Raw genomic sequence first — 13,697 nt, forward strand, 5'->3', positions numbered from 1 at the left:
ATATAATATAATAGCCAGCTGACAGAATATAATATAATAGACAGCTGACAGAATGTAATATAACAGACAGCTGACAGAATATAATATAATATAATAGACAGCTGACAGAATATAATATAACAGACAGCTGACAGAATATAATATAATATAATAGACAGCTGACAGAATATAATATAATAGACAGCTGACAGAATAAAATATAATAGACAGCTGACAGAATATAATATAATAGACAGCTGACAGAATATAATATAATTGACAGCTGACAGAATATAATATAATATAATAGACAGCTGACAGAATATCATATAATATAATAGACAGCTGACAGAATATAATATAATAGACAGCTGACATAATATAATATAATAGACAGCTGACAGACTATAATATAATAGACAGCTGACAGAATATAATATAATAGACAGCTGACAGAATATAATATAATAGACAGCTGACAGAAATTAATATAATATAACAGACAGCTGACAGAATATAATAGACAGCTGACAGAATATAATATAATAGACAGCTGACAGAATATAACACAACAGACAGCTGACAGAATATCCCTTTCAGCACGAGCCCTCACACTGTTCGCCCTGATTCCCATGCCCACCATCCGTGCCCTACTGTCTAAACAGGTCAACGGCTCATCATATGGTAAGTGCTGTCATACATTTCTTTCAGTCATATAAAATTACAGAATATAATATTGTCTCTATAACCGCATTATCTAGTTCTATAGCCCCCGTCTAGTTCTATAACCGCATTATCTAGTTCTATAACCCCCGTCTCTAGTTCTATAACCGCATTATCTAGTTCCACAGCTCCCGTCTCTAGTTCTATAACCGCATTATCTAGTTCTATAGCCCCCGTCTAGTTCTATAACCGCATTATCTAGTTCTATAGCCCCCGTCTCTAGTTCTATAAACGCATTATCTAGTTCTATAGCTCCCGTCTCTAGTTCTATAACCGCATTATCTAGTTCTATAGCCCCCGTCTAGTTCTATAACCGCATTATCTAGTTCTATAGCCCCCGTCTCTAGTTCTATAACCGCATTATCTAGTTCTATAGCCCCCGTCTCTAGTTCTATAGCCCCCGTCTCTAGTTCTACAACCCCCGTCTCTAGTTCTACAGCCCCCGTCTCTAGTTCTACCACCCCCGTCTCCAGTTCTCCAGCCCCTGTCTCTAGTTCTACAGCCCCCGTCTCTAGTTCTGCCACCCCCGTCTCTAGTTCTACAACCCCCGTCTCTAGTTCTACAACCCCCGTCTCTAGTTCTCCAGCCCCCGTCTCTAGTTCTACCGCCCCCGTCTCTAGTTCTACCGCCCCCGTCTCTAGTTCTACAGCCCCCGTCTCTAGTTCTACAACCCCCGTCTCTAGTTCTACCACCCCCGTCTCTAGTTCTACCACCCCCGTCTCTAGTTCTACCACCCCCGTCTCTAGTTCTACCACCCCCGTCTCTAGTTCTACAGAACCCGTCTCTAGTTCTACAGCCCCCGTCTCTAGTTCTACCGCCCCCGTTTCTAGTTCTACAGCCCCCGTCTCTAGTTCTACCGCCCCCGTCTCTAGTTCTACAACCCCCGTCTCTAGTTCTACAACCCCCGTCTCTAGTTCTAGAGCCCCCGTCTCTAGTTCTACAGCCCCCGTCTCTAGTTCTACAACCCCCGTCTCTAGTTCTACAACCCCCGTCTCTAGTTCTACAACCCCCGTCTCTAGTTCTACAGCTCCCGTCTCTAGTTCTATAACCGCATTATCTAGTTCTATAGCCCCCGTCTCTAGTTCTATAACCGCATTATCTAGTTCTATAGCTCCCGTCTCTAGTTCTATAATCGCATTATCTAGTTCTATAGCCCCCGTCTCTAGTTCTATAACCGCATTATCTAGTTCTATAGCCCCCGTCTCTAGTTCTATAGCCCCCGTCTCTAGTTCTACAACCCCCGTCTCTAGTTCTACAGCCCCCGTCTCTAGTTCTACAGCCCCCGTCTCTAGTTCTACAGCCCCCGTCTCTAGTTCTACCACCCCCGTCTCTAGTTCTACAACCCCCGTCTCTAGTTCTCCAGCCCCCGTCTCTAGTTCTATAGCCCCCGTCTCTAGTTCTATAGCCCCCGTCTCTTGTTCTACCACCCCCGTCTCTAGTTCTACCACCCCCGTCTCTAGTTCTACCACCCCCGTCTCTAGTTCTACAGGCCCCGTCTCTAGTTCTACAACCCCCGTCTCTAGTTCTACCACCCCCGTCTCTAGTTCTACAACCCCCGTCTCTAGTTCTACCACCCCCGTCTCTAGTTCTACAGCCCCCGTCTCTAGTTCTACCACCCCCGTCTCTAGTTCTACAACCCCCGTCTCTAGTTCTACAGCCCCCGTCTCTAGTTCTACAGCCCCCGTCTCTAGTTCTACCGCCCCCGTCTCTAGTTCTACCGCCCCCGTCTCTAGTTCTACAACCCCCGTCTCTAGTTCTACAACCCCCGTCTCTAGTTCTACAGCCCCCGTCTCTAGTTCTACCGCCCCCGTCTCTCGTTCTACCGCCCCCGTCTCTAGTTCTACAACCCCCGTCTCTAGGTCTACAGCCCCCGTCTCTAGTTCTACAGCCCCCGTCTCTAGTTCTACAGCCCCCGTCTCTAGTTCTACCACCCCCGTCTCTAGTTCTACCACCCCCGTCACTAGTTCTACCACCCCCGTCACTAGTTCTACCACCACCGTCTCTAGTTCTACAGCCCCCGTCTCTAGTTCTACAGCCCCCGTCTCTAGTTCTACAACCCCCGTCTCTAGTTCTACAGCCCCCGTCTCTAGTTCCACAGCCCCCGTCTCTATTTCTAGAGCCCACGTCTCTAGTTCTACAACCCCCGTCTCTAGTTCTACAACCCCCGTCTCTATTTCTAGAGCCCACGTCTCTAGTTCTACAACCCCCGTCTCTAGTTCTACAGCCCCCGTCTCTAGTTCTACCACCCCCGTCTCTAGTTCTACCACCCCCGTCTCTAGTTCTACAACCCCCGTCTCTAGTTCTACAACCCCCGTCTCTAGTTCTACAACCCCCGTCTCTAGTTCTACAGCCCCCGTCTCTAGTTCTACAGCCCCCGTCTCTAGTTCTACAGCCCCCGTCTCTAGTTCTACAGCCCCCGTCTCTAGTTCTACAGCCCCCGTCTCTAGTTCTAGAGCCCACGTCTCTAGTTCTACAACCCCCGTCTCTAGTTCTACAGCCCCCGTCTCTAGTTCTAGAGCCCACGTCTCTAGTTCTACAGCCCCCGTCTCTAGTTCTACAGCCCCCGTCTCTAGTTCTACCACCCCCGTCTCTAGTTCTACCACCCCCGTCTCTAGTTCTACCACCCCCGTCTCTAGTTCTACAACCCCCGTCTCTAGTTCTACAGCCCCCGTCTCTAGTTCTACAGCCCCCGTCTCTAGTTCTACAGCCCCCGTCTCTAGTTCTACAGCCCCCGTCTCTAGTTCTACAGCCCCCGTCTCTAGTTCTACAACCCCCGTCTCTAGTTCTACAGCCCCCGTCTCTAGTTCTACAGCCCCCGTCTCCAGTTCTACAGCCCCCGTCTCTAGTTCTACCGCCCCCGTCTCTAGTTCTACAGCCCCCGTCTCTAGTTCTACAGCCCCCGTCTCTAGTTCTACAGCCCCCGTCTCTAGTTCTACAGCCCCCGTCTCTAGTTCTACAGCCCCCGTCTCTAGTTCTACAGCCCCCGTCTCTAGTTCTACCGCCCCCGTCTCTAGTTCTACCGCCCCCGTCTCTAGTTCTACCGCCCCCGTCTCTAGTTCTACCGCCCCCGTCTCTAGTTCTACCGCCCCCGTCTCTAGTTCTACCGCCCCCGTCTCTAGTTCTACAGCCCCCGTCTCTAGATCTACAGCCCCCGTCTCTAGTTCTACCGCCCCCGTCTCTAGTTCTACCGCCCCCGTCTCTAGTTCTACCGCCCCCGTCACTAGTTCTACAGCCCCCGTCTCTAGTTCTACCGCCCCCGTCTCTAGTTCTACCGCCCCCGTCTCTAGTTCTACAGCCCCCGTCTCTAGTTCTACCGCCCCCGTCTCTAGTTCTACCGCCCCCGTCTCTAGTTCTACCGCCCCCGTCTCTAGTTCTACCGCCCCCGTCTCTAGTTCTACCGCCCCCGTCTCTAGTTCTACAGCCCCCGTCTCTAGTTCTACAGCCCCCGTCTCTAGTTCTACAGCCCCCGTCTCTAGTTCTACCGCCCCCGTCTCTAGTTCTACCGCCCCCGTCACTAGTTCTACCGCCCCCGTCTCTAGTTCTACCGCCCCCGTCTCTAGTTCTACACCCCCGTCTCTAGTTCTACCGCCCCCGTCTCTAGTTCTACAGCCCCCGTCTCTAGTTCTACAGCCCCCGTCTCTAGTTCTACAGCCCCCGTCTCTAGTTCTACCGCCCCCGTCTCTAGTTCTACCGCCCCCGTCTCTAGTTCTACCGCCCCCGTCTCTAGTTCTACAGCCCCCGTCTCTAGTTCTACAGCCCCCGTCTCTAGTTCTACCGCCCCCGTCTCTAGTTCTACAGCCCCCGTCTCTAGTTCTACAGCCCCCGTCTCTAGTTCTACAGCCCCCGTCTCTAGTTCTACAGCCCCCGTCTCTAGTTCTACAGCCCCCGTCTCTAGTTCTACCGCCCCCGTCTCTAGTTCTACCGCCCCCGTCTCTAGTTCTACAGCCCCCGTCTCTAGTTCTACAGCCCCCGTCTCTAGTTCTACAGCCCCCGTCTCTAGTTCTACAGCCCCCGTCTCTAGTTCTACAGCCCCCGTCTCTAGTTCTACAGCCCCCGTCTCTAGTTCTACAGCCCCCGTCTCTAGTTCTACAGCCCCCGTCTCTAGTTCTACAGCCCCCGTCTCTAGTTCTACAGCCCCCGTCTCTAGTTCTACAGCCCCCGTCTCTAGTTCTACAACCCCCGTCTCTAGTTCTACCACCCCCGTCTCTAGTTCTACCACCCCCGTCTCTAGTTCTACCACCCCCGTCTCTAGTTCTACCACCCCCGTCTCTAGTTCTACCACCCCCGTCTCTAGTTCTACAACCCCCGTCTCTAGTTCTACCACCCCCGTCTCTAGTTCTACAACCCCCGTCTCTAGTTCTACCACCCCCGTCTCTAGTTCTACAACCCCCGTCTCTAGTTCTACAGCCCCCGTCTCTAGTTCTACAGCCCCCGTCTCTAGTTCTACAGCCCCCGTCTCTAGTTCTACAGCCCCCGTCTCTAGTTCTACAGCCCCCGTCTCTAGTTCTACAACCCCCGTCTCTAGTTCTACAACCCCCGTCTCTAGTTCTACAACCCCCGTCTCTAGTTCTACAGCCCCCGTCTCTAGTTCTACAGCCCCCGTCTCTAGTTCTACAGCCCCCGTCTCTAGTTCTACAGCCCCCGTCTCTAGTTCTACAGCCCCCGTCTCTAGTTCTACCGCCCCCGTCTCTAGTTCTACAGCCCCCGTCTCTAGTTCTACAGCCCCCGTCTCTAGTTCTACAGCCCCCGTCTCTAGGTCTACAGCCCCCGTCTCTAGTTCTACAGCCCCCGTCTCTAGTACTACCACCCCTGTCTCTACCACCCCCGTCTCTAGTTCTACCACCCCCGTCTCTAGTTCTACAACCCCCGTCTCTAGTTCTACCACCCCCGTCTCTAGTTCTACCACCCCCGTCTCTAGTACTACCACCCCTGTCTCTACCACCCCCGTCTCTAGTTCTACCGCCCCCGTCTCTAGTTCTACCGCCCCCGTCTCTAGTTCTACCGCCCCCGTCTCTAGTTCTACCGCCCCCGTCTCTAGTTCTACCGCCCCCGTCTCTAGTTCTACAGCCCCCGTCTCTAGGTCTACAGCCCCCGTCTCTAGTTCTACAGCCCCCGTCTCTAGTACTACAGCCCCCGTCTCTAGTTCTACCACCCCCGTCTCTAGTTCTACCACCCCCGTCTCTAGTTCTACAGCCCCCGTCTCTAGTTCTACAGCCCCCGTCGCTAGGTCTACAGCCCCCGTCTCTAGTACTACCGCCCCCGTCTCTACCACCCCCGTCTCTAGTTCTACCGCCCCCGTCTCTAGTTCTACCGCCCCCGTCTCTAGTTCTACCGCCCCCGTCTCTAGTTCTACCGCCCCCGTCTCTAGTTCTACAGCCCCCGTCTCTAGTTCTACAGCCCCCGTCTCTAGTTCTACAACCCCCGTCTCTAGTTCTACAACCCCCGTCTCTAGTTCTACAGCCCCCGTCTCTAGTTCTACAGCCCCCGTCTCTAGTTCTACAGCCCCCGTCTCTAGTTCTACAGCCCCCGTCTCTAGTTCTACAACCCCCGTCTCTAGTTCTACCACCCCCGTCTCTAGTTCTACAGCCCCCGTCTCTAGTTCTACAGCCCCCGTCTCTAGGTCTACAGCCCCCGTCTCTAGTTCTACAGCCCCCGTCTCTAGTACTACCACCCCTGTCTCTACCACCCCCGTCTCTAGTTCTACCACCCCCGTCTCTAGTTCTACAACCCCCGTCTCTAGTTCTACCACCCCCGTCTCTAGTTCTACCACCCCCGTCTCTAGTACTACCACCCCTGTCTCTACCGCCCCCGTCTCTAGTTCTACCGCCCCCGTCTCTAGTTCTACCGCCCCCGTCTCTAGTTCTACCGCCCCCGTCTCTAGTTCTACCGCCCCCGTCTCTAGTTCTACCGCCCCCGTCTCTAGTTCTACCGCCCCCGTCTCTAGTTCTACAGCCCCCGTCTCTAGGTCTACAGCCCCCGTCTCTAGTTCTACAGCCCCCGTCTCTAGTACTACAGCCCCCGTCTCTAGTTCTACCGCCCCCGTCTCTAGTTCTACAGCCCCCGTCTCTAGTTCTACAGCCCCCGTCTCTAGGTCTACAGCCCCCGTCTCTAGTACTACCACCCCTGTCTCTACCGCCCCCGTCTCTAGTTCTACCGCCCCCGTCTCTAGTTCTACCGCCCCCGTCTCTAGTTCTACCGCCCCCGTCTCTAGTTCTACAGCCCCCGTCTCTAGTTCTACCGCCCCCGTCTCTAGTTCTACCGCCCCCGTCTCTAGTTCTACCGCCCCCGTCTCTAGTTCTACCGCCCCCGTCTCTAGTTCTACCGCCCCCGTCTCTTGTTCTACCGCCCCCGTCTCTTGTTCTACCGCCCCCGTCTCTTGTTCTACCGCCCCCGTCTCTTGTTCTACCGCCCCCGTCTCTTGTTCTACCGCCCCCGTCTCTTGTTCTACCGCCCCCGTCTCTTGTTCTACCGCCCCCGTCTCTTGTTCTACCGCCCCCGTCTCTTGTTCTACAGCCCCCGTCTCTTGTTCTACAGCCCCCGTCTCTTGTTCTACAGCCCCCGTCTCTAGTTCTACAGCCCCCGTCTCTAGTTCTACAGCCCCCGTCTCTAGTTCTACAGCCCCCGTCTCTAGTTCTACCGCCCCCGTCTCTAGTTCTACCGCCCCCGTCTCTAGTTCTACCGCCCCCGTCTCTAGTTCTACCGCCCCCGTCTCTAGTTCTACCGCCCCCGTCTCTAGTTCTACCGCCCCCGTCTCTAGTTCTACCGCCCCCGTCTCTAGTTCTACCGCCCCCGTCTCTAGTTCTACCGCCCCCGTCTCTAGTTCTACCGCCCCCGTCTCTAGTTCTACCGCCCCCGTCTCTAGTTCTACCGCCCCCGTCTCTAGTTCTACCGCCCCCGTCTCTAGTTCTACCGCCCCCGTCTCTAGTTCTACCGCCCCCGTCTCTTGTTCTACCGCCCCCGTCTCTTGTTCTACCGCCCCCGTCTCTTGTTCTACCGCCCCCGTCTCTTGTTCTACAGCCCCCGTCTCTTGTTCTACAGCCCCCGTCTCTTGTTCTACAGCCCCCGTCTCTTGTTCTACAGCCCCCGTCTCTTGTTCTACAGCCCCCGTCTCTTGTTCTACAGCCCCCGTCTCTTGTTCTACAGCCCCCGTCTCTTGTTCTACAGCCCCCGTCTCTTGTTCTACAGCCCCCGTCTCTTGTTCTACAGCCCCCGTCTCTAGTTCTACAGCCCCCGTCTCTAGTTCTACAGCCCCCGTCTCTAGTTCTACAGCCCCCGTCTCTAGTTCTACAGCCCCCGTCTCTAGTTCTACAGCCCCCGTCTCTAGTTCTACAGCCCCCGTCTCTAGTTCTACAGCCCCCGTCTCTAGTTCTACAGCCCCCGTCTCTAGTTCTACAGCCCCCGTCTCTAGTTCTACAGCCCCCGTCTCTAGTTCTACAGCCCCCGTCTCTAGTTCTACAGCCCCCGTCTCTAGTTCTACAGCCCCCGTCTCTAGTTCTACAGCCCCCGTCTCTAGTTCTACAGCCCCCGTCTCTAGTTCTACAGCCCCCGTCTCTAGTTCTACAGCCCCCGTCTCTAGTTCTACAGCCCCCGTCTCTAGTTCTACAGCCCCCGTCTCTAGTTCTACAGCCCCCGTCTCTAGTTCTACAGCCCCCGTCTCTAGTTCTACAGCCCCCGTCTCTAGTTCTACAGCCCCCGTCTCTAGTTCTACAGCCCCCGTCTCTAGTTCTACAGCCCCCGTCTCTAGTTCTACAGCCCCCGTCTCTAGTTCTACAGCCCCCGTCTCTAGTTCTACAGCCCCCGTCTCTAGTTCTACAGCCCCCGTCTCTAGTTCTACAGCCCCCGTCTCTAGTTCTACAGCCCCCGTCTCTAGTTCTACAGCCCCCGTCTCTAGTTCTACAGCCCCCGTCTCTAGTTCTACAGCCCCCGTCTCTAGTTCTACAGCCCCCGTCTCTAGTTCTACAGCCCCCGTCTCTAGTTCTACAGCCCCCGTCTCTAGTTCTACAGCCCCCGTCTCTAGTTCTACAGCCCCCGTCTCTAGTTCTACAGCCCCCGTCTCTAGTTCTACAGCCCCCGTCTCTAGTTCTACAGCCCCCGTCTCTAGTTCTATACCACCCCCGTCTCTAGTTCTATACCACCCCCGTCTCTAGTTCTATACCACCCCCGTCTCTAGTTCTATACCACCCCCGTCTCTAGTTCTATACCACCCCCGTCTCTAGTTCTATACCACCCCCGTCTCTAGTTCTATACCACCCCCGTCTCTAGTTCTATACCACCCCCGTCTCTAGTTCTATACCACCCCCGTCTCTAGTTCTATACCACCCCCGTCTCTAGTTCTATACCACCCCCGTCTCTAGTTCTATACCACCCCCGTCTCTAGTTCTATACCACCCCCGTCTCTAGTTCTATACCACCCCCGTCTCTAGTTCTATACCACCCCCGTCTCTAGTTCTATACCACCCCCGTCTCTAGTTCTATACCACCCCCGTCTCTAGTTCTACAACCCCCGTCTCTAGTTCTACAACCCCCGTCTCTAGTTCTACAACCCCCGTCTCTAGTTCTACAACCCCCGTCTCTAGTTCTACAACCCCCGTCTCTAGTTCTACAACCCCCGTCTCTAGTTCTACAACCCCCGTCTCTAGTTCTACAACCCCCGTCTCTAGTTCTACAACCCCCGTCTCTAGTTCTACAACCCCCGTCTCTAGTTCTACAACCCCCGTCTCTAGTTTTACAACCCCCGTCTCTAGTTCTACAACCCCCGTCTCTAGTTCTACAACCCCCGTCTCTAGTTCTACAACCCCCGTCTCTAGTTCTACAACCCCCGTCTCTAGTTCTACAACCCCCGTCTCTAGTTCTACAACCCCCGTCTCTAGTTCTACAACCCCCGTCTCTAGTTCTACAACCCCCGTCTCTAGTTCTACAACCCCCGTCTCTAGTTCTACAACCCCCGTCTCTAGTTCTACAACCCCCGTCTCTAGTTCTACAGCCCCCGTCTCTAGTTCTACAGCCCCCGTCTCTAGTTCTACAGCCCCCGTCTCTAGTTCTACAGCCCCCGTCTCTAGTTCTACAGCCCCCGTCTCTAGTTCTACAGCCCCCGTCTCTAGTTCTACCGCCCCCGTCTCTAGTTCTACCGCCCCCGTCTCTAGTTCTACCGCCCCCGTCTCTAGTTCTACCGCCCCCGTCTCTAGTTCTACCGCCCCCGTCTCTAGTTCTACCGCCCCCGTCTCTAGTTCTACCGCCCCCGTCTCTAGTTCTACCGCCCCCGTCTCTAGTTCTACCGCCCCCGTCTCTAGTTCTACCGCCCCCGTCTCTAGTTCTACCGCCCCCGTCTCTTGTTCTACCGCCCCCGTCTCTTGTTCTACAGCCCCCGTCTCTTGTTCTACAGCCCCCGTCTCTTGTTCTACAGCCCCCGTCTCTTGTTCTACAGCCCCCGTCTCTTGTTCTACAGCCCCCGTCTCTTGTTCTACAGCCCCCGTCTCTTGTTCTACAGCCCCCGTCTCTTGTTCTACAGCCCCCGTCTCTTGTTCTACAGCCCCCGTCTCTTGTTCTACAGCCCCCGTCTCTTGTTCTACAGCCCCCGTCTCTTGTTCTACAGCCCCCGTCTCTTGTTCTACAGCCCCCGTCTCTTGTTCTACAGCCCCCGTCTCTAGTTCTACAGCCCCCGTCTCTAGTTCTACAGCCCCCGTCTCTAGTTCTACAGCCCCCGTCTCTAGTTCTACAGCCCCCGTCTCTAGTTCTACAGCCCCCGTCTCTAGTTCTACAGCCCCCGTCTCTAGTTCTACAGCCCCCGTCTCTAGTTCTACAGCCCCCGTCTCTAGTTCTACAGCCCCCGTCTCTAGTTCTACAGCCCCCGTCTCTAGTTCTACAGCCCCCGTCTCTAGTTCTACAGCCCCCGTCTCTAGTTCTACAGCCCCCGTCTCTAGTTCTACAGCCCCCGTCTCTAGTTCTACAGCCCCCGTCTCTAGTTCTATACCACCCCCGTCTCTAGTTCTATACCACCCCCGTCTCTAGTTCTATACCACCCCCGTCTCTAGTTCTATACCACCCCCGTCTCTAGTTCTATACCACCCCCGTCTCTAGTTCTATACCACCCCCGTCTCTAGTTCTATACCACCCCCGTCTCTAGTTCTATACCACCCCCGTCTCTAGTTCTATACCACCCCCGTCTCTAGTTCTATACCACCCCCGTCTCTAGTTCTATACCACCCCCGTCTCTAGTTCTATACCACCCCCGTCTCTAGTTCTATACCACCCCCGTCTCTAGTTCTATACCACCCCCGTCTCTAGTTCTATACCACCCCCGTCTCTAGTTCTATACCACCCCCGTCTCTAGTTCTATACCACCCCCGTCTCTAGTTCTATACCACCCCCGTCTCTAGTTCTATACCACCCCCGTCTCTAGTTCTATACCACCCCCGTCTCTAGTTCTATACCACCCCCGTCTCTAGTTCTATACCACCCCCGTCTCTAGTTCTACAACCCCCGTCTCTAGTTCTACAACCCCCGTCTCTAGTTCTACAACCCCCGTCTCTAGTTCTACAACCCCCGTCTCTAGTTCTACAACCCCCGTCTCTAGTTCTACAACCCCCGTCTCTAGTTCTACAACCCCCGTCTCTAGTTCTACAACCCCCGTCTCTAGTTCTACAACCCCCGTCTCTAGTTCTACAACCCCCGTCTCTAGTTTTACAACCCCCGTCTCTAGTTCTACAACCCCCGTCTCTAGTTCTACAACCCCCGTCTCTAGTTCTACAACCCCCGTCTCTAGTTCTACAACCCCCGTCTCTAGTTCTACAACCCCCGTCTCTAGTTCTACAACCCCCGTCTCTAGTTCTACAACCCCCGTCTCTAGTTCTACAACCCCCGTCTCTAGTTCTACAACCCCCGTCTCTAGTTGTACAACCCCCGTCTCTAGTTGTACAACCCCCGTCTCTAGTTCTACAACCCCCGTCTCTAGTTCTACAACCCCCGTCTCTAGTTCTACAGCCCCCGTCTCTAGTTCTACAGCCCCCGTCTCTAGTTCTACAGCCCCCGTCTCTAGTTCTACAGCCCCCGTCTCTAGTTCTACAGCCCCCGTCTCTAGTTCTACAGCCCCCGTCTCTAGTTCTACAGCCCCCGTCTCTAGTTCTACAGCCCCCGTCTCTAGTTCTACAGCCCCCGTCTCTAGTTCTACCGCCCCCGTCTCTAGTTCTACCGCCCCCGTCTCTAGTTCTACCGCCCCCGTCTCTAGTTCTACCGCCCCCGTCTCTAGTTCTACCGCCCCCGTCTCTAGTTCTACCGCCCCCGTCTCTAGTTCTACCGCCCCCGTCTCTAGTTCTACCGCCCCCGTCTCTAGTTCTACCGCCCCCGTCTCTTGTTCTACAGCCCCCGTCTCTTGTTCTACAGCCCCCGTCTCTTGTTCTACAGCCCCCGTCTCTTGTTCTACAGCCCCCGTCTCTTGTTCTACAGCCCCCGTCTCTTGTTCTACAGCCCCCGTCTCTTGTTCTACAGCCCCCGTCTCTTGTTCTACAGCCCCCGTCTCTTGTTCTACAGCCCCCGTCTCTTGTTCTACAGCCCCCGTCTCTTGTTCTACAGCCCCCGTCTCTTGTTCTACAGCCCCCGTCTCTTGTTCTACAGCCCCCGTCTCTTGTTCTACAGCCCCCGTCTCTTGTTCTACAGCCCCCGTCTCTAGTTCTACAGCCCCCGTCTCTAGTTCTACAGCCCCCGTCTCTAGTTCTACAGCCCCCGTCTCTAGTTCTACAGCCCCCGTCTCTAGTTCTACAGCCCCCGTCTCTAGTTCTACAGCCCCCGTCTCTAGTTCTACAGCCCCCGTCTCTAGTTCTACAGCCCCCGTCTCTAGTTCTACAGCCCCCGTCTCTAGTTCTACAGCCCCCGTCTCTAGTTCTACAGCCCCCGTCTCTAGTTCTACAGCCCCCGTCTCTAGTTCTACAGCCCCCGTCTCTAGTTCTACAGCCCCCGTCTCTAGTTCTACAGCCCCCGTCTCTAGTTCTACAGCCCCCGTCTCTAGTTCTACAGCCCCCGTCTCTAGTTCTACAGCCCCCGTCTCTAGTTCTACAGCCCCCGTCTCTAGTTCTACAGCCCCCGTCTCTAGTTCTACAGCCCCCGTCTCTAGTTCTACAGCCCCCGTCTCTAGTTCTACAGCCCCCGTCTCTAGTTCTACAGCCCCCGTCTCTAGTTCTACAGCCCCCGTCTCTAGTTCTACAGCCCCCGTCTCTAGTTCTACAGCCCCCGTCTCTAGTTCTACAGCCCCCGTCTCTAGTTCTACAGCCCCCGTCTCTAGTTCTACAGCCCCCGTCTCTAGTTCTACAGCCCCCGTCTCTAGTTCTACAGCCCCCGTCTCTAGTTCTACAGCCCCCGTCTCTAGTTCTACAGCCCCCGTCTCTAGTTCTATACCACCCCCGTCTCTAGTTCTATACCACCCCCGTCTCTAGTTCTATACCACCCCCGTCTCTAGTTCTATACCACCCCCGTCTCTAGTTCTATACCACCCCCGTCTCTAGTTCTATACCACCCCCGTCTCTAGTTCTATACCACCCCCGTCTCTAGTTCTATACCACCCCCGTCTCTAGTTCTATACCACCCCCGTCTCTAGTTCTATACCACCCCCGTCTCTAGTTCTATACCACCCCCGTCTCTAGTTCTATACCACCCCCGTCTCTAGTTCTATACCACCCCCGTCTCTAGTTCTATACCACCCCCGTCTCTAGTTCTATACCACCCCCGTCTCTAGTTCTATACCACCCCCGTCTCTAGTTCTATACCACCCCCGTCTCTAGTTCTATACCACCCCCGTCTCTAGTTCTATACCACCCCCGTCTCTAGTTCTATACCACCCCCGTCTCTAGTTCTACAACCCCCGTCTCTAGTTCTACAACCCCCGTCTCTAGTTCTACAACCCCCGTCTCTAGTTCTACAACCCCCGTCTCTAGTTCTACAACCCCCGTCTCTAGTTCTACAACCCCCGTCTCTAGTTCTACAACCCCCGTCTCTAGTTCTACAAC

General features: G+C 54.8%; 1 protein-coding gene across 1 annotated transcript in view; it reads left to right on the forward strand.

The window, feature by feature from the left end:
* LOC129818067 (thymic stromal cotransporter homolog) overlaps nucleotides 1–13,697 on the forward strand; it is a 38,036-nt gene that overhangs the window by 8,646 nt on the left and 15,693 nt on the right. The window contains exon 4 of the mRNA XM_055873612.1: nucleotides 580–663. Within this exon, the coding sequence (XP_055729587.1) occupies nucleotides 580–663 (84 nt within the window). The remainder of the gene's footprint in view (nucleotides 1–579; nucleotides 664–13,697) is intronic.

The sequence above is a fragment of the Salvelinus fontinalis genome, chromosome 21 (genome assembly GCF_029448725.1).
Source record: "Salvelinus fontinalis isolate EN_2023a chromosome 21, ASM2944872v1, whole genome shotgun sequence".
Lineage (NCBI taxonomy): Eukaryota > Metazoa > Chordata > Actinopteri > Salmoniformes > Salmonidae > Salvelinus > Salvelinus fontinalis.